Source organism: Lagopus muta, chromosome 5 (genome assembly GCF_023343835.1).
Source record: "Lagopus muta isolate bLagMut1 chromosome 5, bLagMut1 primary, whole genome shotgun sequence".
Lineage (NCBI taxonomy): Eukaryota > Metazoa > Chordata > Aves > Galliformes > Phasianidae > Lagopus > Lagopus muta.
The window spans coordinates 45,637,631-45,664,429 of record NC_064437.1 but is presented as its reverse complement, the minus strand read 5'-3'; the positions used below and the strand labels follow the sequence as shown (position 1 = coordinate 45,664,429).

General features: G+C 37.9%; 2 protein-coding genes across 20 annotated transcripts in view; one reads left to right on the top strand and one right to left on the bottom strand.

Annotated features, from left to right (window-relative positions):
* LOC125693507 (calcium/calmodulin-dependent protein kinase type II subunit gamma) overlaps window positions 1-26,799 on the bottom strand; it is a 761,290-nt gene that overhangs the window by 246,674 nt on the left and 487,817 nt on the right. The window lies entirely within an intron of this gene.
* Window positions 1-26,799, top strand: part of VCL (vinculin) — a 59,219-nt gene that overhangs the window by 13,003 nt on the left and 19,417 nt on the right. For 2 of the 3 annotated variants that reach the window (XM_048945539.1, XM_048945540.1), the window contains exons 2-9: window positions 5,825-5,895; window positions 12,362-12,512; window positions 14,447-14,555; window positions 17,056-17,178; window positions 18,575-18,735; window positions 24,583-24,673; window positions 25,981-26,128; window positions 26,614-26,767. In XM_048945539.1, coding sequence (XP_048801496.1) covers window positions 5,825-5,895; window positions 12,362-12,512; window positions 14,447-14,555; window positions 17,056-17,178; window positions 18,575-18,735; window positions 24,583-24,673; window positions 25,981-26,128; window positions 26,614-26,767 — 1,008 coding nt within the window. Of the gene's footprint in view, window positions 1-5,824; window positions 5,896-12,361; window positions 12,513-14,446; window positions 14,556-17,055; window positions 17,179-18,574; window positions 18,736-24,579; window positions 24,674-25,980; window positions 26,129-26,613; window positions 26,768-26,799 lie in introns of all 3 variants that reach the window. The other variant, XM_048945538.1, reaches the window with a different exon arrangement.

Genomic DNA, 26,799 nt, shown 5'->3' with positions numbered 1-26,799 from the left:
ATGCAGTTCTGCTACCACTTACCTACATGGATGATGGTAGCTAGGGATCAGGACATAGTAAAACAATATTCACTTGAGCTGTCTTAAAAAAGATCCTAGTGAAATTGCATGGAATATCAACAACTGGATCTGCTCAATACTGTAAATAAAAACAAGAATCTGGATTGCAATTCAAATACTGTGGCTGACAACTGTGAAGGAAAACAGAGCATTGAGTACCTTTTGTTTCTCTTTTCCTGCCAGGGCCCTTTGCCTCTTCTCAGAAGTTTTCCTTGTTAATTTAGCTCAAATGGTTGGTTTCACGAAGGGGAAACTCAACAGTTGTGAAATAGTTACTGAGCCCTTGCCACTTTGAGCCCACTGAGACAAATTATCCCTGAACTCAGTTCAAGATACAGAACTGAATTTGAAGGCCTTGTGGGGATGGATGAACTCTATGAAAGGCATAGGATGTACAACTGGATGCCGTTAACTTCAGTCATCACTATTTAAACTATGATCACAGAATTGTAGGGGTTGGAAGGGACCTCCAGAGATCATCGAGTCCAACCCCCCTGCCAAAGCAGGTTCCCTACAGTAGGTCGCACAGGTAGGCATCCTGGCAGGTCTTGAACATCTCCAGAGAAGGAGACTCCACCACCTCCCTGGGCAGCCTGTTCCAGTGCTCCGTCACCCTCACTGTAAAGAAGTTCCTTTGCACATTTGTGCAGAACTTCCTATGCTGCAGTTTCCGGCCGTTTCCCCTTGTCCTGTCTCCACTCACCACTGAAAACAGTCTGGCCTCGCCATTCTGCCCCCCACACCTTAGATATTTATAGACCTGGATCAGGTCCCCTCTCAGTCTTCTTTTCTCAAGGCTGAACAGACCCAGTTCACTCAGCCTTTCCTCATAGGGGAGATGCTCCAGGCCCTTCACCATCTTCGTGGCCCTCCACTGGACTCTTTCCAAGAGATCCCTGTCTTTTTTGTACTGGGGAGCCCAGAACTGGACGCAGTACTCCAGATGAGGTCTTAACAGGGGGACGCATGATGGAGAAGTTCCCTGATATAGTAAGAGAATTGAAAGTGCCTTCTTAAGGAGATCTTGTAATCTCTGCCCTTTTTCATTTTTCATTTTTTGATCTGGCCTCAAAAATGTACTCCAGCAAGGAGTAGGCATAAATCTGGAATAATTTTGTCTGGCTTCTGACACTGCTAAATGGATTATTCATGGTCCTGGTATCTAAGCCCATTTTACATCCTGGAAAAGCAAAGAGAAAAAAGGACTAGCCAACTCAATTTCAAAGTTATTTAAGTTGCTATAGCTCATCCTAGCAGGATTTCAGATCCGGATCTTCAATGTAGAAACTGTTTTCCTTATGCAGTTATATCAAATATTTCCGTTTATTCTTTTTTTCCTCAGGGCAGACATACAAAGAAATGAGGAAGTTGCAGAGAAATTCATGAATCTGCATTGATTTAGAACAAATTTCTGATATGAGATGTAACAATGGAAGTGTTATTTTGCTTCCTGGAGGCTTGCAATACATGGAAGAATGCATAACTCATCAACTAGGAGTTATTTCTTTTTAATGTGAGATAGTTTGTGATGAAGTTCCTTATACAGCGTACAGACTAGATGACTTTATTTTATGAGTACTCTGAATTTGTCAAGCAGAAGTTCTGCTGTAATTTGTCCTCTGGGACAAACCTAGGGCTAGAGCCAGGGCTATATGTGTTCAATGAATTTTGATGCAAGACTGTTCTTGGACTCCTAGATAAAATAGAGCTTTTCTTACTTTTTAACTAGGGAAAACAAGTTGCAAGGAGATCTTTGTCTACAGTATTTGAGTCCTTGTTAAAGTCAGTAGAGACATGGAAATGCTGAGTCATGGCCTGAAGCAGTGATTGAGCACCTGGTGGGAAGGCAGGGCCAACCCAGGGGAGCTCAGGTACATGGAATGCATCTGAGTAACCAGAAGGAGTGGAGGCAGGATCCACCCCCTCCCAAACCTCATTTAAGGAGTGGCAGTGGAGGCAAGGGCATCACTTGCTGGAGGTCCCTGCCTACCTGAGGCCTTCCAAAGGTAAGCAGCTCTTTTCCTTCATTTTTGCATCTGCAGGTGCTGTGTTTTGGCTACAGCAAATGAGAATGAATTCAAGACTTTGCCTCCCTGCTATTATGTCTGTACTTTTCATCCCATTATAGTATTACACCCTCCTCCCCAATAATAAACAAACACCCCACCACACTGAAAAAGAAGCAGCACTACCAAAACCCAAGCAGTGAACTTTGGACTCCCATGTTAAACATGCTGTGACACACGCCATTGGTTCTGCTTCTGGGAGAAGTGGGAGGACTAAGATGCAATGAGATGTTTGCTCAAACCACAGCAGGATACCACAAACTCCTAAAGAATTACAGAAGCTGAAACTGTTTCCCCTTCTTGCTGGAAGGCTGTTCTTATCTATATCCAGCAGGCTGAGAAGATAGAAAAGGGACCTTTGGCAGTCCACTTGTCTTTCCTGCAACAGAAGCAGATATGACAAAACTGAACCTGATCAGGAAGTTTTCTTCTTGCTTTGCCATGGAGAAAATACCCCACAGCAGGAAACTGGGAACACACTGATAGGCTACTGATGAGTGGAAAATAAGAGTGGAAAATAAGAGTGTGTAAAATCTACAAATAAGGTTGAAATCTGAAAGCTGCAGGAGCTCTCAATCTTATATTGATCCTTCTAGCTGGAAGCCTTTTTCCAGCCTAGAAACCTTTTCAGTGCTCAAATATGCCCTCTGCTGAATGTGTCCCATTTCCATAAGGTTTCTAGTCTTTCAGTGTCATGTCCACTGTTGTTGAGTAGCAGGGAAGTAGTTCGTTCTCTCTTTGATTCGAGCCAAGTGCCTCTAGTTGAAGTTACTACTCCAGCAAGGAGAATGGAGACCAATATGGATGTTTTGAAGTTGGAACAATGAAACTGACTTGGTAACATTTGCTTGAGAACTTCCCTTCCCCTCTGCAGCTCTGGGCTGATAAAATCTTCAAGAAGTGAAGGTTTGATTACTGTGTTAACTGGTGAAGAGTGACTTTGGAGCAGTGGGTAGAAGCCAACTAATTATTATTAATAATCAGTGATATGAATTTCATGGAAATTGTTCCCTCCTGATTAGTTAAGGGAAGATTATTGTAGGTGAAACAACATCTGTGTATCTGAAACAACAGTTGTAATCCTGTTTTTTCCGCATTTAACCTATTGGATAAAAATAAAATAGAGGTTCCCATGGTAACTGTTCCTTATTAGCATGAAGCTCTTCAAGTCTACCTAAAATAGGGGATGTATAGATATTACCTCCTAATAATAACCCCCTCCCAATTCCCTTGGCATTGACGTATTGATAAGGTGGAATGAATCTGTTTTGTGTTACACGGCAGTGTGTCTGAAAATTGCTTAGTTCATATAAAATTCAGTCTGAAGAAATGATTTCCTGTTAAAACAAGGAGCATCAACACCAAAAATGGAAACACTTAGCCAAAAAAACTAAAAGGGAGAACACCCAAGTATTTTTGGGATTGTGTATTTTTAGTCACAAATATGGTTTCATGTTTTGAGAATTCATCAATTAAATGGTATGTGGTGTGTGTTATTTTCTTGTCTCTACACCTTGATTACAAATGCAAAGAAAAGCTTAGCGATGTTAATGCAGAGTTATGTAAATATGGAGTACTTTCAATTGTGTCACAAGGTTTTATGTTTAAACAGTCAGTTTAAACTGAGACCTCATGGAAACTACCCCGAATTTTGTCTTGTCTATGGGATTTGTAGTGTGAATGGAATGCTTTTGTCATGAACTGGATGAGAAATGGGCTGACTTCAGTATTTAGGGTAAAGGCAGTTTCTGTTTGAGAAGTTCTGAGGTTAGAGCTCTTCACAAAAATTTAAAATGGAAGTAGGTTCATCCTGAACATTACTTTAACTGGAAGACTAAGGGTTTTTGGTAGGCATATCAAGGAATGCCCATGTTTAGATAATGTATTTGTATACATATTGTAAAATGTTAGTGTATCTATAATCAGTGGGTAATAAACTGAAGTCTGTCTTAAGAGACTTTTCAGACTGAATGTAGAAATACTTTCGTATAAGTTAGTGAAAATAGCAGTAACTTGCATGAACTCCACTGTAATTAACACAGAAGTTGTCTCTTGGGTGCTTGTGTCTGTCTTTTCAACATAGTATAGCAAGCTGAATGCCTGTTCTTAGCCAATCAAAGAGCCTTTTTCCCTTTAGTTGCAAATGAATGCTTTCTTTAGCAAGTGTGTATCTTCCCAAATATTCTATTAAAAGGAACACGTTTGGACAGATGAAAAAGAAATTCTAAAGGCAGTGGCATTTCACCTAATGGCTTTTGGAAATGGAAGTATTGCTGCTAGTTTCCAGTGTGTGATCTCCTGTGTCTATATGGTGTGACACTGTAGAGTTCAGGCTTTATGCAGTTGTTCCTTTCCACTGTGGTCTTCATCAGGAATCAGTAAAATAAAGTGCAGTGGAAATAACTGAAGCAAAACTGGTGTGCTGTGTCTGGGTCATGTAACCCTGCCCCAAGAAAAGGTGTGTGAGCTGCATCTGTAACTGTACTCTTGAGGCACTACTGGGAAGTTTAGGAAGCATGGTAATGCTGCAGTGCTATGTGCCAGCACAAGCATGGCTGGTACTGGGCTACAAGGAGCACAGAGATGAAAAACCATTGTAAAATTTCTGATGTCTCAGTGCTTTCCTCCATTACTTGTAAGTATCTGCAATAGTACTCATAAATGTAGCTTTAGTTAATTTAAGAATTATTAATTGTAGGCTAGACTGACTCTGAGTTTGAACCAATAGAGTGTTGGGGCTGGTGTATATCTGTAAAACCCCTCTGAAAGGGGGAAAGGGAAACCAAAGAAGGGGCACAGCAGTTTTGGCAAATAGAGTAAATGTGCAGCTAAGTGATGCTTCTGGAGTGCTGCATAGTGTTTGAATTGGCAAGTGCTATGCATGTTGGCACACTGCAACTTCTGTTAAAAACCCAGCAAATCTTAAGTACCAGCTGATGGAGAGTTTTTTAGTGCTATCTTGTCTAGCTTGAGCAGGCTTGGCAGCTCTTGACACATGCTAGTGTCTGGGCTAATGACCTTCTGCTTTGTGGTGCCTTTCTGAAAGCCTTATTCAGCTGGAAAACACAGTGAACAAAGGAGCTGGAAATATTTTGTCAAGTTGGTGATCTCACAGTCTAGAGAGCCAGCTAGCAATTATAAAGGCTTCTACTGTATAACACATGAGTTAGTATATAGAAAAGCCCAGATCTATCACTCAATTAGCTTCTGTGTAATTATTTCTGTCTATGGATGGTGTGGATGTGAAGTGTGTTCTCAGTAATTAACTAAATTTTTCTAATAGAGTGGGCAGGTTCAGTAGCAAAATAGGTTTTTTTTTTTTACTTGCAACTTGGCTTCTGACTGGTGGGTTTGGAGGGAGCAAAACCTACAGAGGAATTCTTTTTTTTTTTTTTTTTTTTTTGTTCAAATTTTCTTTCTTCCCCAACACAATTAAATGCAGCAAACATAGTGTTGTTTCTGTGGAGAATGAAGAGGGGGGGTGAGTGTCCTGTCAGCAGAGGAGGGAGAGAACATAGAAATTTCTAAGGCAGTGGACTAATTTGGTATGTAATGGCATCAAAGCTAGATACAGCAGCAAGTAGCCTAGCTGTCATGAAGTATGACTACTATTTTTTGGCTGTTCTTGTTGCTTTCTGTTTTCATCTAGGCTTTACACTGACATTCTCGATCTTAACTATAACTTCTTTTTCCTGCAGGTTGGAAAAGAGACTGTGCAGACAACAGAAGACCAGATCTTGAAAAGGGACATGCCACCAGCGTTCATCAAGTAAACTCATTTTATTGTAAATCTTTTGCTGTTTGTACGGGAAACCTGTTCCAATGATGAGTCAATGTTATCATTTCTGCTGTATGGAGTAGAAAACAGTCTTGTCTAAATAGTTCTCTTTGGAGGCTTGAGGCTGACCTTTTTCCAGAATTACTTTTTTCACAATGACTTCTCCTGTTAGATACATATCTATATGAATAAAATCTAGGGTGTAGCTTCCTTTACAAGTAAGAGTTTTCAGATTAATAACTACACTTAATTATATGCTGTTTATACTTTGCTTAACATTTGCAGAGATGATATGGTATTTTCAAATGTTTTGTGTTAATTTGGTAGGCATATGTGAAAGTGGCTGTATAACACAGCATATTTGTCGAGGCATTGCTGTGGCTTCAGGAGCTTTCTAGGGGAATCAGGCAAACAAGGTCTATAGGTCAAACGTAGCCTTGAAGCAAATGGTCTCTTCTGAAGAGGGAAGTTAGTAGATATGAAATACATACCCATATATACTTCTGTGAATGGAAATTGTGCTTTCTAAGACATATGCTTCTGTTCTTGGAAGAGCTACAAGCAAGGGAAAGAGTAATTAAAGTTATATGGCATATTCTGATTTCTGAAGTCTTTTGCAAAGACTGAAGACTTTTTAAGAAAACCTGTATACCTGTAAGGTATACACAGGTTAATAATGAAAAGATTTTACACAGAGAAGATGAGAAGTGGAAGAAAAAAATACATGTTGTCCCTGGTAAAGATGAGAGGTAGTCAGTGGGGCTTTAAAGATCTATGCTTTTTTTAGCGTGCTCACAAATGCCCTGTAAATCAGGATGAAAAGTAAGGTGAAACTTGCTGATAGCCCAAAGTTTAATACAAGAAAGTGAGATTAATCCATGAATAAGAAATTACAGCAGGAATATATTAAACTGATTTATTTGATTTTAAGCACGGATGAAAATATTTTTAAAGTCTGAAGCTGTGCATGTGTGGCAGAGCAGTGGCTCTAGCTTCTGAGGTGTTGGTTGGCTCTGTACTGACCATTATGAATAGTAAGAGAGAGGTTCTGGAGCTGTGGTGCATTGATGAGAACGTCTATAATGTGCTCAGCAGGTGTCAAAACATAAGCCAAATGTTTATCAGCCAGGTTTGAGCGACCAAAATGTCACCGTATATTACTTACCATGCCTTGAATGCTGCATGGAGAAGGTGGAAATTTCCACTTACCTTTCTGTGTGAGAACCGAATGGATGCATTAATTAATTTAGCAGTTCATAAACCAGCGGTAGGGAGGGCTTATTTATATAGGCCATGTGCTGTTAAAAATCTTCATGTATGTTTGGAGAGTAACAGCCAAATACTCAGAGGAATCTATTGTAGGGTATCAAATAAGACAAACTACAGGAAATCCTAAGAACTGAAATCAGTTGGAAGATGGGAGAGTGCCCAGAAAGAGTATGATAATTGCTTATCCTTCCAAAGGCATATACTTACAGCTACTTTTGAAAACAGGGTACTCAGTTAAATGTGCCTTTGATACAGTCCACTGCAGTATTTATTATGCTGAGTTCCTGCCCTGTGATCTTGTTTGGCGAAATCGTTTTCTTACTTTATTTATTTATTGGAAAGTGTGTATGGGCACGTATTGAAATGAGATGAAAGCATTTCTTCTTGGTGAGTTGTGTATGAATGTGCAACCCTGCTCACTTTCTTGGATGTGTCGATCTTTTCTATGATGTGTAGAGTTTTCAGTTCATTTCCAACTTCTTGTTCACTGAAGTAAGTAAGGGATTAAGGAAAAAAAGGCTTCTCAATTGCTTCACTACTGATCTTTGATCAACGTATATTGGATTCTGGAGACTTACATAGCTCAGTTACTGTAAAAATGAGGTAGAGGCACAGCTGAATAATACCATGTTATACTGAAAGCAAGGACATTATTCAGCAATTCATGAGTGCTTGGACTGTAATATAACATAAAAAGTGGGATACAAAGCTATGCCACAGTAATGAAATGTACTGCACGTCATTCTTAATATCCTAAGTGCAATAACATGAATTATGAATGATCAATGGCCTTTATAAATGATTACCCGTTGCATTTGTTTTTTTTTTTTTTTTTTGTTGTTAATGTGGAGTTCATATCAAAATGAGTTTGTTTCTGTTAACAATTCCTTGCTAATGCTGTGGAGCATTCTAGCTGTGTGTGCTGTAGGAACAAGCAACAGTAGTGAGTGAGCTCCCAAGGGAATTGCACTGTTTCTGTGTTACAGGGCAGGACTTGGATGCAGGAGGTGAAACAGATGAGTGTTATTTTTCTTTTAAAGGGCAGGGTGTTTTTTTCTGAAGTGTGGTTCAGAAAGTTGCAGTCCTCTGTAAGAACTTGCACTAGCACTTGTCTGATGGGATAAGGCGCAGCCTGCACGCACAAGTGCTGCAGTCTCTGTGCCTATTTTTACCTCTCAAAATTAACACCAACTGGAGGAAACCTGTCTTCGATGATGAGGAAGATGATCTGTTTAGTCCTGTTAATAACTTAGGTTTTGGCTTGCTTGAAATTGACACTGAGGGTTCATAATGAGTATGTGTAGTGGTAATGTGTCAGGTTTTCCAGTAGGAGTGTGATTGCACAGCAGATCTATTTGTTGGCTGCTGAGAAGCTGTCATGCATCCCTTTGCTTGCCGCTGACATAAACCACATTGGAACTACTGACCTAGAGTTAAAAAATGCTATTCTTTATCTCAGTTCTCTTAGTCCTGAGGGAGTATGAGTAATGCCTGTAATTTTCATCAGATGTTTTGCACTGTGTTTGTGTTACTTGTGAAAAATTTAATGTAAAGAAGGAAAAAGCTGCAGTCACAAGTTGAAGAATAGTGCAACACCTGACTGGTCATAATAGAAATTTGTCTGTACTTAACTTGCATATTTGGACTCAATACATCAATTGAGCAGTAATGCTGTTCTATACTAACAGGATTTCTGTGTCCAAGTTGGAGTCGCATTGCTGGGCTACTATATTAAGAATTTGATGTTAATCTACATAAAAATAAAATGTGAAGTAGTTCTAAACTGTGAGTAATCTGAACTGTAGTGAGCTTACTCACTACGATTGATTCATTAGAAATTGAAGCAAGCCTTTTTCAAACATAAATGGCATTGTTAGCCATTTGAGCAGTCATCTTCATTTCAGAGCTAAAACCTTAAAAAAAAAAAAAAAAAAAAAAAAAAAAGGGAAAACCACAAAGGTAGTTTAGCACAAGCTGATTTAAAAAAAAAATTTTTTTTTTTTTACTCCAGTATTACAAAGATGATGATATCAAGAATGAAGCTGATTGACTACTGAAAATAGTGTGGGTGGAAGTAGCATGACCTGTGTTAGTCAGCTCTGTACATAACTTGGCTGGTGTTAACATAGTTCTATTGTAGTTAATCCTCTGAAATAGATACACTTAAAATAGTTTTGTTTAAAAAAAAAAAACTTGTAATATACAGGGATTAGATTGAATTGGCTGCAAAACTGAGACTATGCATGTGTCATTTTCTGTTTGACGTATTTGTAAATGCTTAATCTTCTGTAATTGGGAGCCTAAATTGAAAGAAAGTAAATGAGCAGCGCATTTTCCTGTTCTTAATGGAGGAACAGCTTTAGGAAAAACTGAATGTTCTTTCACATACATCTTTGAACTGAATATTTAAAGAGTATCAGCTGACTTAAAAATAACTGCATTTATATATAAACCTAATGGCACGATTTCTCCATCTTTACTTCTGTTTAAGTCTTCAGTGCAGGTTATGTTGTGGGTGTATGTGTGCCAAAGTCTAACTTTCAGTGTTCGGTGAGTGAAGCGAACACAGTGGGATTATAGGGGTGATTTATAGGAAGATAGAGGTGAGTTGCTGTAAGCTAGATCGTATCATGGTCTTGCATTATTCCAGCTGTTCAGCTGGCTGACTCTGTCCTCTTAATCTTTGATACAGTGTGGTAAATGGGTACTTATTTGCCAGCGAAGAGATGTCCTGCCTACTGTGGCCAGTAGTTCACATGAGCAATTAATGTGAACTGTTTGATCGGCTGAAGCTTCTTGCAAGAAGTCCTTACAAAAAAAGGCAGTCAGTCTTTTAGCTGTCATATACTTTTAACCACACCCCCAGCACTTCAGGCTCCCATTAAACATTTAAAAAACCAAACAGACGTTATGCTGAAATTGTTTAATCAAACATTTTTTTGATTTACTGAAAAGCTGTTCCAGAAGCGTTCTCAATATGATCAAGATCAATGCAAAATACTACTCAAAAGGAAGCAGAGTGAAAAGTAAAATGCAAGATGTTTTCACAGTGTATTTTAGCAACTGAGCTTTTGTGCAAAATGTTAAGAATGGGTTTTAATGGCTTTTGAATGGATGTTGGCATTCTGACCTATGCAAAAACAATTACATTACAGCTGTCGTATGTGTAAGTCTAAGAAACCAAGCATCAAAATATGCCTTGCTTAGTGAACTTAACCTTTAAATGAGGTGTTGTGTAATTTTGTTTGTGTAACGAGTACAGTTTTGTTTACATATCTGGCAGTTATTTGGCTGTTTTTTTCTTTCGTTTAGAATTTTTATTTCTTTTATTTCTGCTGTACTAGTGTCTAATTTAGTATTAAAGCATATGTGGGCTCCTTTATGATCTAGTATTCTAATGTCTTCTGGCATTGGAAGATCTCCAGCTTTGATGTTCTTTGACCATTCCTGTCTCCCTTTGCGAACTAGAAATAATTTCTGTTGTGAAGTTCTGAATGTAACAAATAATAGGTGATGTTGTGGCAACTCACAGAAATCATTAGCATTAATTAATTCATCTCTGCATTAAAAGAAAAAAAAGAAATTGTCTTAAAATTCCTATCTAAGCACGTATACAACTGAAGTTTTCTTTTCTCTTGCTGTGCAATACTTGAGGTGCGGTTTCTGCTCATAAAATACAAAATAATAAAATAGCCAAGATTCTGTGTCTCAGCAGTGCTTTAAAGAAGTTTTTGGCTGAACGTTTGAAACAGCAATGAACTTCTATTGAAAGCTTGGCAATGTGGTTGATTTTTGTGAGGAATGAGGAACTCATTGCAGTGAATGTTTAGGCTTATGAGGGAAAAAAAGTTCTAAGTAAATATTTTGCTTCTTCTCCTCTTTTCCTGTCTCTTGTTCCCTGCTATGTATGCTTTGCAAGTATCAGGGGCATCTATTGTAGAAAATTCTCTCAGCTTTTTTGTGCGTGGTGCATGCTCCTGAAATCTTCCAAATGCGTTGATTGGGAAGTTTATTCAGAACAGGCATTGTACAAGTTATACTCAAGATTTCCTTGTGAAGGTGCCACTCTTGGAAACTGTAAAAGAAATCTCTGAATTCTAGGAATTTGGTTTTTGTGCTGAAGTATGGTGACTTTTGGGGATAATACATGCTTACCTTCCTTTTTTTTTTTTCCACAAATGAAAAAGCCAGCTTTGAGCTAATCATTAGTATTAAACAGATGACCATGAAATTGAACTGTAGGAAATGAAGTATTTCTGAGCTGAATATGTTGTTTGTACAATCCCTTTCTTGGCAGATTTGAGAAGAATAAATTTGAGAAGTGGCGAAATGTAATTTAGTGCACTCAATTGACTTTGATTATATGAGTGCATGGCATAATAATGAGCAGACCATTCCCAATTTCTGTGTTAGCGTTCTCCTGTGCATTCCTGCTCTGTCATGAGCTCCCACCACCTGATGTGCAGAGCAGATGTCTTGCTAAAGAGCAGGTTATGGAAAGGTCAGCGGACCCAATTTGATCTGCTTAAGGGAGCCATTAGCTAAAAACTTTACTTTCTGGAAAAAAAATAATCATGATTTCCTGTAATGAGTTTTATTTCTAGTGCAACCAGTATTGGAAGCAACCATTAAGTTGTGTCATTTGTGTAGTAAGGAGTGTTTTTTGGCGGGGAGAAAGAGGATGGAACAACTGATTTTCCAATAGCATTTAATTGAAAATATGAGAAAAGAGTGTGCCCAAGTGGTCAGTGGAAAAAGGGCTCAGATAAGCATGGGGGAAAAAACTGGAAGATAATTTTGCTGTATTAAAAGTATTTGGCTTTTGGAACTTGATGTAATTTGAATGAACACATGGCAATCGTGTGTAGAGCCTATGTATTTACACTGCTCTTAAATGAAAGAGAATAGGGGAAAGTCATGGTCAGTGTCTTCAGTAAGTACAGCTATGAGTAGCATAGCTAACATGGAATTGAAGTCTGCATTTTGTGTTCCTCTGAGCTGTCATGAAGAAATGAAAAGAGGCAAGCAAAACCCCAAATTTTTGTTGTTCCAGCTCTTGATATCTTTTGAATTGTTATGTTAATGGCTTGACAGAAATAACAGTAGTAAAGTTAAAAACAAATCCTTCAGCATTTTGAAGTCTGTTGCTTTACAAAGTGTTCAGCGAGTTTTGTCTGACTTTCTGCAGAGTAGAGAATGCCTGCACCAAGCTCGTTCGAGCAGCCCAGATGCTGCAGGCAGATCCTTATTCTGTACCAGCTCGTGACTACCTAATTGATGGATCAAGAGGCATCCTTTCTGGAACATCAGACTTGCTTCTGACATTTGATGAAGCAGAGGTAGGAATCCTAACATGAGTGACTTAAGTATCTGCACAATAGTATTTTGAATTTGAATAGCTACCTAACCAAATGAGCGAGTGTAAACTGTTGAACAGCTGAATGTGTTTATTGCCTTGTCCTGATTGCCTTAGATGGACTTTCTGTCAGAAGAACCTTAGTCTTGATGGACTGCATTGTTAATGTCATCTTTGAATGATACGATGTTTGTGCTGCTTGGGGTTGTTCCTCAAAAAGGCCAGATTCTGACAACTGTCTTATATCCTGCTGGCATTTTTCTTTATTTCATTCACTGTACCCATATTTTAATTCTGTATCTCACTGAAAAGCCCAGCATCGTTCATTAACATTTCTTTGTTTGACCCATTAGCTGTGGCACTTTAATGGATTTTGGGGGGGGGGGAAGATACAACAAGTGTGGATGTCTGATGGTCAGCCCGAGGATGTGTTCTGATCATTCTAAAAGTTATTTCACTTGGCTACTGTGCAAGCCAAAAATTGGCTCTAAGGTGCTGTTCACAGTGCCTTAATGGAAAAAAGCCAGAGACACAAGAAAACTTGTTGTTCTTTAAAAAGGTAGGCATGTGTTGCTATTGATTCTTGTTAGCTAAGGGTTATGAGTCTTTCTTTACTCTTGTAACACTTTCACTTGGAATATGGAATTTTACACTTACCTAAGTAGCAAATATCGTGCTATTATGGGGAATTAAAGCTAATGCTTAGAAATGCTCATATTAATTCTAAAGTTTAGCTTTGCAGCAATCTCTTAATCTGAGGAACTGTGTTATGCGTGCTGCTATTCTTAGTGATCTACCATGACATCGTCTCAGTCAACCCATGGTACTGTCAGCATGTTTCTCTGAAACAGAGAGAATGCTTTGAAATGTCTCAGATTTCATATTTCAGTCCTTTTTAACAGATGCTACAAAGTGCTACAGGTCATATTTGCAAGAAAGGTAACATCTTTTAATCTCCCTTTTTCCAGTGTTTAGGAAAGAGGTTGAGTTCTGTGCAGTTATGACTTCACTGAACTCCTGTCTTTTTTAACAACTGTGTATTTAAAAAAAAAAAAAAAAAGTAATAGCCTAAAATGATCAACTTTTGGCTAGTAGGGAACTTAGCATGTTTGTATCCTGCTATGCTTCAAGATACACTAACACTGGTACAAAACCGAAGTGAATTTTAAATTAATTGATGATCTATTCTAAGGGTTGAACGCTTCATGAGGTAATTCCAAATTAAATGTTAAGTCATTTATCAATGTGAATTCTGTGTGATGTCAGAAATTCTGTAGCTCGAAGTAAGATGATAACGTTAACTGACTTAGGAGAGCTCTGTGTAATGAAATGTGAACTTAAAAAAAAAAAAAAAAAAAAAAAAGTTACTGAGGCAGAAATCCAGAGGTAACTGGTGTAGTCTTCATAGACAGATTTTTCTGATAGGATTAAGATGTTGGATCTGTCTTTCCTACCAGAGTGCTGAATAGTGCCTTATACATATGTGAAGCTGCGTAGTGAGTAACAACTCCTGTCAACATGTAGAGTGTGCTTTCTTTGTAGTTTTGCTTTCTCTTATAAATGATTTTTAAATTTTAATAGATGAAATGGCAAAAGAAAATATAGAGCATGCCAGCATATGTGCGTGCACTTCCTTATAGTTTCTCAATGCTATCCTTTAGTTCTTATGTAAAGTGAAAATATTAAAAGGAGGCTTTTCCATTTCTGATTGAAGCAGTGCTGATTAAATACATTTTTTTGTAAATAAAACACTTTGCAGATACAAAATTGTGAGTAACTTCAGCAGTATTTCAGACACTTCTGATTGCCTGTAGATTATATTAGCATTAGTATATTCTGTTCTAATTATAAGCTTGTATTTCTAATTCAAGTGTAACATTGCTTCATCAAATAAATGGTGGAATGTTTCTTTTCTAGGTCCGTAAAATCATCCGTGTCTGCAAAGGAATATTGGAATATCTGACTGTGGCAGAAGTAGTAGAGACTATGGAGGATTTGGTGACATACACAAAGAATCTAGGGCCAGGTTTGATATGCTGCATTCTATTATAAACATTCTAAGTGCAGTCTTTTCTTTTACTTCCTTTTTTTTTTTCCCCTGCTCCACACCTTACTCACCTAACCAAGTTCTGAGTGTTCATAATATGATAAAGCAGTTGGTTTGAAAGTGTCTGTTGGAAAGAGTTTTGTACTACAGCATGACTGACTACTATTTTGTCACTGACATTCCTAATGAGTACAGGATAATGAAGATGCTGGTAAATGACATGTACAGGTAATGTGTATTTTTTTTGTATTTTTTGTACACTGCTAGGTGAATTGATTATATATGCATTAGTAGGAATAAAACAAAAAATTGAGAAGGCTACAGCTGCCAAGGTTAAGATGCCAATATGTGTGTACTGCCTGAGTTGGTTAGGTCTAGTAGGAATTTCTAGAGTAGTAAAATCTGCTTGTTACATATTAACATCTTCATGAGGATGCTCATATAGCTGTCTTACTGCTTAATGCAAAAGCCCAGCTGTTATCCGAACTCTTCTCTTTCATTATTTGATGTTCCTTGGCTGCTTGTTACTTCACTGTGCTAGCTTGCACTCTTTCAGTGGTGAAAATAAACGATGAACAATTGAGGCACTGAGTTGTTATAGAGGAAACCTACCATCAATCTCTGTCATCCAGTGTTTCAAATGCTTTGGTTTCAGCTAGCATAAGGTTGTTTAACAAAAACATTCTGTATGAAGTAGGTACTGTGTTGGAAAGGTAGGAATGTGTTGCAGTGAAGTTACACTGAACTAAAGAATGCTTATCAAGACTTTTATTTGTAGATATATATGAGAATCCATATGTAATGTAAGGAAACCTAGCTCATAAATGAAATGGGATAGTAACAGACTAGCAACTCTCACATCACAGAGTGTGTTTGTTGTCCATGATGTGCTTAAAGATTGCACTATTTTTATTTAACATGTGTACTCTACGCCATTTTTAGGTTGCATATGAAGATATAGCACTCATGAAATTTCTTTTAAGTTCCATGAGACATTACCTTTAGCTAAACTGACTTTTGCCTCATTTTGAATAGTAAAGGATCAAACAGAAAGAACAGTCTTCTGTTTTTACTCTCTGTTTTTACTGTTCAATTTTGGTTTCTCTGTGGTCATTATGTTCCATGTCTTTAAAATGTTCCTTAAGCTTTTTATTTTTCTCTACTTGGCTCAGTCACTTAGGACTTCTCACTGAACTTTTTTGACATAACTTCCTGTTTTGGTTGTATGATGGAGGTATTAGGACTTAAACAACAGTGTGATTTCTTAGAAGTGATCTTCTCTATCCCTGCTTTGGATAAACAGTTCATCTCTTCTTTCTGGCATGCTCTACAAACAGTTCAGGAAAAGACCCTGAACTACTCGTTACTTAACACAGTCCATGCCCACAGAACTTTTTTTTGCTAGTAGTCCTTGTTCCTTTCAGTTCTATCACATCTGATCTTACGGTCAATGTGAGAACTGTATAAATAACAAGATTATAGAATCATAGAATGATACGGATTGGAAGGGACGAGTCCAGCCTCTCCCACCTCAGCCAGGGACCCGATCAAAAAAGTGCTCAGAGGTTTTAGACTGGAACAAGAGTGGAGGATATGACAACTTTGAGATGTCTTATATCCTTTGTACACAAAGGTGGTTCCATGCAGCTTATCTGCTCCGCTGTCAGTGTGGAGGCTCGATTACTTTTTAGACTGGCATTAGGACTCTTTTGAACTTTTGTTAAATGAGGATGTTTTTAATCCCAATAAGCAGAAAATTATTTAGGTAACACGGAATGTGAATTTCTGCTGATTTTGTGTCTTCTGATGAGTAAAAGGTGGGAGTGTGACAACACCAATTTAAATCAGCTTTCATTTTTATGGAACTCTGCCTGAAATTTCCACTTATGCCATGTGGTAAATTTGGCCAATTTTAGCTCTTGAAAGTAGATTTGCTCTAGAATAAATTTAATTCCTTCCAAACTTGGAGAACACAGAAATATTTCCAGCAGAGCTGAAGTACAAATAGATATAATTCTTGACCTTAGGTAGAACCCAGGACCAAGTCTTTGAAGATAAAACAAGCAAACAAACAAGTAAAAAACTCTGTTTGCTTTTTTTGTCGTTAACTCTTAATGCTTTGATTGAGTTGTAGCAGAGAGAAAAAAACCCTGCAAATTTGTTTCCAGGGGCCATGACTTGACTTAATGTCTTAAATCAGTTATTTTGGTTATTTTCCTATTTTCTTGCTGGTATTCTAAATCAAGAGTTTTGAGTCTTCCATTTTTCTTTGCATAGTGGCTAGATTTTTGAATCATAGACTTCACTGAAACATCTGGAATACAATTCAAATAATAGATCCTAATATTAAAATATGCTTGAAATGAAATTGCCAGTACTCGTTATACTTTGTTCAAGTTTAGAAAGCTCAGTTGTTGCAAATTAAACCTAATATTGCATTTCTGCACTTCTGATAATGTTTAATTTCCTTAATCTTAAGGAATGACAAAGATGGCAAAAATGATCGATGAGAGACAACAGGAATTAACTCATCAGGAACATAGGGTTATGCTGGTGAACTCCATGAATACTGTGAAGGAGCTATTGCCTGTTCTTATTTCAGGTATTCTTTTACTTAAATAACGTAACTCTGAGTTGGTGTCTATTCTGAACTGGAATTCAGTTGTCTTGTGTGCATGGAAAAATACCAGCCTTGACACTGCTTTTGTACTGGTGGCAAATAACCTTATAATATATTTGATTTTTTTTTTTTAAATTTGGATCTCAGCTTGCTTGCTTGATAAAGCACTTCAGCAACTGTTATTTAGTACGTATGCCTAACTGGCTCTGTGTAAATATCCCTAACTGCTCTTACAAGATGATAAGAGGCACGGTCTAATGGAGAAGCTGAGTTGTAACAGGGGAGAGATGTAATGTTTTGGAGCCTTCCCTGTGGACTGTTGTAGCATTCCTGATTCCGGTGTACCATGCTCTTTTACAAGGACATAACATCCTGCTGGCATCACCGTTTCCTTTTATGTGAAGGCACTGGCAGTATCTCACTGTGCTGACCCATGTATAGGCAGGCAGAAGAGATGTTTGCTTGTTAGGGCAGACTGTGAGAGAGTAGTGAAATGTATGGAGATAATCATCCCTTCTTGCTATGACTTTTTTTTCTTTGATTTATAACTCTAACCATAAAAATTGGGTGAACACAGTTTCCTCTGGATGAGGAGACCTGTGCAGGCTGTTGCCAGGATATCAAAGGATGTGAACTTGGCTTCATTTTCCTGACTGTATTACAGAGCAGAAATGCATCATAAACCAGTTAACACAGGTGTATTGTGTTGCCTCCCCTTCACCTCTTCTGCAGAGTTATTCAGTGTAATGGTTGTATTGTGAGTATGGATAAGCTTCATTTGTCTCCATTCGAAAGTACTGTTAAATTAATGCTTCAGATGCTGTATGTTTGCTATCATAAAGGTGATGATTAGTGGTATGAATGGAGTACATTTGATACTTACCTGCGTATGGAGCTGTAGGTAAATACAGAGAGAGTTGTGGTATTTTAACAGACTAATGGCAAATTAATGAAATGAAATTCTGGTAGTAGCTTGTGGATCCTACTGCACTGAACAAACACCAGCAGCTGCAGCAACAAGGAGATAATGACATTGTGTGCAGGATGTGCTGTAACCTGGCATGAAATAACGCATACCACAGCCTGTATTTTTATGTCTGATAATGTTGTTAATTGCAGATAATGAATATAGTTTGTGCAACAGAAGTACTGCCATGCCAGTCTAATTAACTGGTTTCAGTTCTGAAATCCATATGGTAATGTTAAAAATATTTTTGTAGATGTAGACAATGCAGCTGACTGTAACTACGATCTCCTTTCAGATAATCTTGCATTGAAACAGAGATTGTATATTGTATTTTGCAGTGAGTATTCTCAATATCTTCAATATTAATTTTATTCTATGTATAGCTTTTCCTGATTTATGGTATTTTTACAGCTATGAAGATCTTTGTAACCACAAAAAACACTAAAAGCCAGGGAATAGAAGAGGCCTTGAAAAACCGCAATTTCACAGTAGAGAAAATGAGTGCTGAGATAAATGAAATAATTCGTGTGTTACAACTCACTTCCTGGGATGAAGATGCCTGGGCCAGCAAGGTATGTTTCACATCTACATTTGGATATGGAAGGGCAACTCTTGTGTTGTAGACTTAAACACTTGTGATCTCGGACTGTTAAAATATGTATTTGTCCATCAGTTTTGCAGCACTGTTATCACATTATATAATTTTGTCAGTGATGAACAACGTCTTTGGAGATGGTTGTCTTGATTTCAAAACTAGCTTTTTTTCTTTACAAGCTGGGTTAAAGAAGTGTGAAACTTGAAGGTGGCCCAATGGTTACTGGAGCTGAATGGTCACAGAAGTCTTAGTTTTATTCACATTTGAGTCCTGCTGTGGTTAAGTAACCATGGAATATAGTGCATTTCTCTTAAAGGTGTTTTTGTTTTGTTTTTTTTTTTTTTTTTTTGCTATGTAGAGCAAATGTAAATTGTCATATTTCACAGGTGTAAATTAGGTATAAAAGAAACTGTTCTGTGCCTTAAGATGGTCCTGTTGCTTGGCATCCGCAAGTAGGATTACCTGTGATTTTTTTTCCTTCTACTTCCTACTCAAAAAATAGACTACTGTTGTATTCCTTGTGAAGAGGGCCTGGAGTTAAGGGGCTTCAGTTAATTTTCGGGGTGCTTTCTTGAACACCAGCACCCTCCAGCTGCTGTCCATTTTTAGCCTGGATATGGAATTAAATTTTAAGTGTTTACTTAGCACAAAAAATGGACTAATCCAAAGAGCCTATATGTGAAGCAGGCAAGTGGGCAGTATTGGGTCCTTTTGACTCAGCATTAAGCTGTGTAATTAACTGCAACTGCTTAGCCTGGAGTTCTCAGGCAGATACTGAAGATACTGCAACGTACAACAGATCCTAAAGCTGTTTGATGGGCAGAATCATATAAAGTGTTACTGTGGGCTTACTGAAGAATGCAACTGCTCAATTCAGATACCTACTTTTTTTTTTTTTTTTTTGAAGTAACTTGAAATAAATGGCCAAAGTGAATTTTTTTTTTTTTTAAGGGCTTATAATATAAGCAACAAGTAATGGTAAAATTTGAAGAAGGTATTGGAATCTGAAGCCAGGCTTATTAACAAATAAAATCTCATGTAGAAAATCTAACCAGTGTAATCTAGGCATTAAAATCACTTAGGGCTATACTGTTTGGCACTTGACCCTCAGTTTACCTTTTGAGTTATTTTGTCACTATCACTTCTTTATTATGACTACATTATGCATCTTTGTTTTTGTTCTTCTGTTTCTTACCCTTTTCTCACCTTTAGAAGGTAAGCTTTCTTACACACCCTACACCTCTACCTTTTACTAAAACAAAACAAGCATGTATGTGGGATTTTGTGCTGTGTGCAGACTGTGTGCTGTGCAACTTCTTATTTGTGTGCCAGCTGTAACACCATACTTACATGTTTACACGTTGAGGTTTTAAATGACTTTTAATAGGCAAATGTGTAGAATTGGCTGTCACTAAGAAAATGGCAATGGCAAGCTGAACTGCACTGAAACTATCTTTCTGAATCTGATCAGAGCTACCCCAAGATTCTAGAGCACATTGTTGTTGAATGCTTTTGTGTTAGTTTATGTTACTAGTGTTGTTGCAAATAAAGGGTCCAGGCATGCAGGAAAAAGCTTACTGCATGCCCAGAAAGCTTTATTAAACTGGGGATTGTCCATTCCTTAGTGTTTTGGCAGTAGCCTTCCTACAGTTCTGATGGTTCACATTCTTCAGGTCCAGGCTTTAAACTTCAGATTTTTTTAATGTACATATTTAAATTCAGGTTTATTTTTAAATTTAAGTGCTCTTGTATTTTAGGAAGTGCAAATGCAGTTCTATTTTAGTTAAATTTGGAAGCTTTCCTGGTTTTGAAAAACAGAAAAATGACTTGCAGAAAGTTGGCAAGCCAGTCTTATTCTTACTTATGTTATTGCAAGGTACGTTAAATAAAGGATTTCATTAAGAGAAAGGTTGGTGTTCTGGCAGTATCTCCACATGGAAAATATTGATCAGTATTTGTTATGTATGTGAATGTAGTGCAGTGAAGTGTAATTGAAGTTCCATTTCACGCTCTGAGCAGAGAATTTTTAAAATTTGTTTCTGCTTTTGAATGAAGACGTTCACAATTTGGAGCTCTATCACTGGGCATTAACCAAACAGTTTTGACTGAAAAGCAGTGAGATGGAGAACTAGTTCTCTGCTGGCCCCATGTTATTGGCCTTTTCCTTGTATTTGTGTGTGAGTGTATATATGTGTTTATTTGTTGAGAGGGAGAATGAAATCTCTTAATTTCTACTCAAGATGACTGTTGCATGCGTTTCATGCCTGATGATTAAGGGAAAGATCTTCCCATCCACTTCTGAGGCAAAATTCAAGACACAGCCTTGACAATTTTCTGTGTACTACATCCTAATGTTGATGTTAGTTCATTTTGTTTGTTATTCTGTCTTGAATTGTATATATGTGAGTGTATCACAAAATCATCATAGATGTGGAAGGGAGAAATGTATAGAGCTAGAACTGAGGCTTTACCATAATCTACTATGGTTTTGCTACAGACTCTGAAGAGCATAGTGCTGTTACTTCACTGCAACAGTCTCACACAAAAAAATGCATATTCTTTAAATAACGTGCTGATTCAGAAGTTAAATACTGAGCAGATGAGGATCTCTGACAGAAATCTTAAAACAAAAAACCAAGTGCATTGATGTGTTCCATTCGCAGTTCTGTTCAGTTTTTTCTCATTGTTCTACAGTGGTTCAGTTCTTTTACACTTCTCATTTTTTAAAGAATCATGAAGTAATATACAGTTTATATGCCTTCTATTTCCATAAGGAGTTAAAAGTTTGGAAGCTGAGAAGTCTCGTATTGTGTAGGGTCGAACCCTGGATGGTGACTAAGCTATCTATTCTGCCAGAAGGCCGCCTTTGCCTTTTTTCTTCAACATTCCCTTCTTTGGTAATGAAATGCAGTTATCACTAGGCTAGACCACTTAATTGTGTCAGAGGTTGTATTTTATATTCAGCAAGGGGAGTGTAGGATTTATTATGCTCATTTTAAAAGGCAGTGTCAATACCACCTGCTCCATGAATAATCTCCAAATTCTTGATAGTAGCAGAAGTCTTGTACAAACATATTGTGAGTAAGTGCTCTTTTGGGAGTGGAATTTTAAAATGCCAGCTTGTTCTTTCCTCTTCAGACAGTGTTACCCTAGTTGTTTGACTTCACTGACTTAAGTTGTTTAGCTCTTTTGAATAGATAATAATGCTGTTGGGGAACTCCTTTCCCCAACAGGGGGGGGTGGGGGTGGGTTGGGGGAGCAGTAGGGAAGGGAAGAAAACAATTTTTTTTTTTTTTTTTTTGTGACAAATAATTGTCTTGAAATGTTTTTCAGGCTATCTGGAGGAATTTTTCTTTCCTTATTTGTACAGATGTTCTGCTGGCAAATCCCAAATTTCCTATGTATTGAACTGTTTGGGCATTCTAACAGTTCAAAGAGTCGGGAATTTTACTCACTTTCAGGCAGTAAGGCCTGGAGTAAGCATGTCTCCTTTGTGCTGTTTTTTCATTTTCTTGCTCGTTAACCTGGGTCAGGAGATAAGGCCAGACATCCCAGGATTGCTACACCTTTCTTGCCATACCATACACAGCTGTGGCAGAAACGAAAGTGAGATTATTACATGTGCAGTACTAATAAGCCTGGTTAAGAATAGGTTCTAATTTCTTATTTAAAAATTACTCATCTCCTTGCAATGGAAACTCCTTGTCAGGCTGAAGCTGAGAGGGCTTCCCTTCCTTGGCAGCTTTAGCTGCGAAGATGGAAAATCTGTGCTTTACAAGCAGCCTGCCTGGAACACTTTGCAACTGTTGCACTGAGACTTAACCAGGTCTTTGTTTCAAATAAGAAAGGGGCACGATATTGTTGCACACGCAGACTTCAGCAAAGATTTGCACAGGATAGCAATATTTGTATTGCAGAACAGTTAAACTCTGTGGCCTTTGTATGATGAGTGCTGGTATTGCTTGGGTAATGGTGAACGCAGAAGCTGAAATGCCCTTAATTTAATCACTTGATAAGAAATTCAGATTCAGAGCCTTCTTTATCATTTTGCTGTAGCTGCACTTCTGCAGGCAGCTGAGATGACATAAAAGCCTGCTTTAGTAAAAAGAGGAGAATGGATCTTTGCCCCCTCTCATCCATCCAACGCTTTTCTCAGCCATCCCACACCTATCATCTCATGAGCACACTAAGCAACATCTGTCACCTTATTAAAAATTCAGTTAATCCTTTTGTTTCAAATTATTTATGGGTGGACAGGCCTCCAGTAGGCTATTCATTCCAAGCTGAAGTTACTCCAGCCCATACATAAAACAAGAGAAAACTCTAATACCTCCCATCACAGCTGGTGAGGTTTTTTCCACATACGTTTCAGTGTTTAATTTATTATATACTTATTTGCTTAACTCTTGTCATATATTAAATGCACAATTCTCACGCTGTAGAGAAGATGACTTGGAGGTTACTGTGCCCCCTCCCAACCCTAGCTGAATGTCTTATCCTTTAGGTTGTGGCCTAAGCCCTGACGCCTGGTTTAAGAACCAGTCTTCCAGGTACAAAAAATTCTGCTTTTGTTGGGCTCTCTTGGGCAGTGATTTAAGAGCCTTTAAAATCATCCAGCAGTATCATGTGAGCTGTTAGAAAGTTGCTTGCTGAGTTGCATTACGTGAATTGCTGAAAGATTGACATATCTGAATAAAACAGGCTTTAAGGCCAGAACACTTATAGCAAAGTAGGACTAAGAATGCAGAATGAGCTGCTCCACCAAACTATGGTGTTTTTTTAGCATTGTCAGGGTATCGCGTGTTATACCAGGTGACTGCTCCTTGACTGTGGGAGCTGGCTGCTCTCTGTAGAGCTGGACATGGGTAGCAGCACAGGGACAGGCTTCTTTTCATCATCTGTATACTAGTCATGGGATGTTATATTCGTTGGAAATTTTTTCCATTACATGTGTGGTAAAAAGCTGTTTTGGCTTTCTCCCAACTTGTTACTTAAGGTACTTGTTACTCTGGTAATATATATGTAGTGTTGAATAGAACAGAATAGTTCCTTATGAAGGGACCTGCCCTGTTGATTGTCTTTCCATTTGTATAGGGCAGAAAACTTGTGGTCTCTAGGGAGCAAGGAGACATGAACAATTAATAGAGCATGCAGAGAGATGAGGTGCAGGTAGTTTTACCTTTTCGAGCTGAAGACGTGCTGAATGCAGCATAGCAGTCAAAGGAACGGCTTCTGTAATGCTGCTGGGAGAGTTCTGAGTTTAAAACAGCCATGGGTAAATAAGTGTGTTTTAAGTCTCTGTAGAGAGTAAACTCCCTATTTGAGAATTGTAGGAATTAACTATTGGTTAAACTTCATGTGGGCAGCAGTTATTTGACTGAAAACAACAGAGCAGGTGAAAAATGCAGATGTGCAGTCTCGTGCCCAGAAGTTGCAAAACTCACTGGCTGATTTCCATTTTTTAAAATGTTGACTCTAATCTTCATGCTATGATATACACTAAGGAGAAAAATGGTACTAACTCTGAGATACTGTGCTTGTTAGAGCTCTGACTTGAGAAAGTAAAACACTAGTAAATAAAGAGACAGAAACATCACTGAATCTGCATGCGTATTTCCTGCATTTTGAGTGAAATGAAAATGTCTGTCTGACTTGGAAAGAAGTGACTACGATCTGCTAGTTTGGAAATGGGTTTTGAGCTGCTTACTTGGATGTGTTTCTGTAAGTAGGCTGTGCTTTATACAACTTCTGTCTGCTTTTGTTAAGTTGGCTATTTGTGCTTCGAGCTTTTGAAAATCATTATGGTGGTTTCTCTTTTGCAAAGGACACTGAAGCCATGAAAAGAGCTTTAGCCCTAATAGATTCAAAGATGAACCAGGCAAAAGGTTGGCTGAGAGATCCAAACGCACCTCCAGGTAATAATAAAGATAACAAACAAAAAAACCCCACAGTGTTTTGATTCCTCTTCTTTTTTTATAAGCTGCGAGTAATTCACTTGTGTGAGGCAAAATTTCCTTTGGATATCAATAACTTACAGGTAGTGAATCATTTTGAAGCAGCCCATAGGTAGTCTTTTCATTATACCCTGGAAAGCAAACAAATCGTGTTTAATGATCTGGCAATCTTTCTCCTGTTTTAAATTGTCTACATATGCTCTGTATAATGTATGTATTTTTCTTTGCATTCCACTCATGAAATAGAAACCAAATAAATTGCATTGAACAGTACTGAACTGTTGCTAATCTTTAGAACTCCTCCTTCTGTATTTTCATGTTTGTATAACTTTAGGTTTTTCTAGTAATAATTTAGGTATTATTCTTTCAGTCCTGACAGAAAATGCTTAGCAGAAAAAGTGCAAAATAAGTACTGTAAAAACAGTTACCTTGGTTTATATGAAATGCTTTGTGTTAGTGTGCATCTTTAAAGTGAGTAAAAGCAGGTGGAGGCCTGTTCCATTTGGACTTTAAAGATCATATCTGAAAAACTTCCTCTGAAACTGAAGCCAAAGTAATACAGAGTTGAACGTGAGTTATTGTTACCAGTGGAGCTGCTGCTTACACTTCTGATCTCATTCCCTTGCCATACCCGGTGCTGGCAACATGACTAGTTTCAGAGCCTTCTGTTGTTTATGATGACAATTAAAGCAGTAAAACATTAAGTATTCAGTTGGTAGAGACAAATGCAAAAATAATTCTAAAACTTCAAGTCACTTTTTACTCAATATGTTACTCCAAACTAACTGCATAATATTTTTGTCACCTGAGTGTTTTTATGGCAGGACTTCTGAGCCAATTCCACTACAGTAACTTAATTGAGGAAATGGAGGTGCCAATACTCATAACACAAGAGGGTGGAGTTGGAGGTGGATTGAGGAAAGGGATAAATCTTTCCTTATTGCTTTTTCTGTTCTCAGCCTGAATACATCACAAGTTTTGGGAATTTCTACTTACAGAAATTAACCTATGAGCACAGAATTTTTAAATTACTTGAAATAAAGTGCACCATTTACCTTCTATTATTACTATGCTGTACTGTTTCAGAAATATGATCTCATAAAAATCACATTTGGTGTATATCGTAGATTTTAATAAATACACTCTGATGACTGAGTCTGATGAAACTAGTGTGGTGGGACATTCAGCATTTTATTAAACCAGCAGTTCATTAAAATATATCAAAGCGTGTATGATTTGATATTTTACTACCTGACTGTACCTTTTAGGGGATGCTGGTGAGCAAGCAATAAGACAGATCCTTGATGAAGCTGGAAAAGCAGGAGAATTGTGTGCAGGCAAAGAACGCAGGGAGATCCTGGGAACGTGCAAAACTTTGGGCCAAATGACTGATCAACTTGCTGATCTCCGAGCTAGGTGAATCTATTACTTCTAATGGACAGTATTCCACTGCTGTTAAAACAGCTATTCTGAACTCACAAATGCATAGTTTTACTTGTATCATTTCTTAACGTGTAGAAAAGGGAGGCTCTTTGTGTGAAACATTTTTTTAATCTGCTCTTGAGTGTAGTAAATGCTCCAAATTGGATTGTTGTTGTATCAGTTCATTTTTTGTTGTGGTACTCACTGTCCCCTGCCCATAGAAAGAAAAAAGAAAAAGTAAAAAAGAGCCTGTGCAGGAAACCTAGAAAGCTATTAATTATGATCCACTAGGGAGACAGATAATGGTTTCATGGTGTGATATTTACTCCTGAATTACTTTTTAAAGCTACAAATAACCTGATTAAATACTGTAACTCTTGTAGTAGTTGCTGGGAATGCTTTTAACTACTTTTTGATGCTTCTTCATTAGAGAAAGGCTTTGCTCAATTCTGAGTTGAATTTGTGATGCTCTTTGGCAGAGGACAAGGTGCTACACCTATGGCGATGCAGAAGGCACAGCAGGTGTCACAAGGCCTGGATTTGCTCACTGCAAAAGTGGAGAATGCAGCCCGGAAGTTGGAGGCCATGACAAACTCTAAGCAGGCTATTGCAAAGAAGATTGATGCTGCTCAGGTACTGCTAACGATTAAGTAAATGCTTCAGAA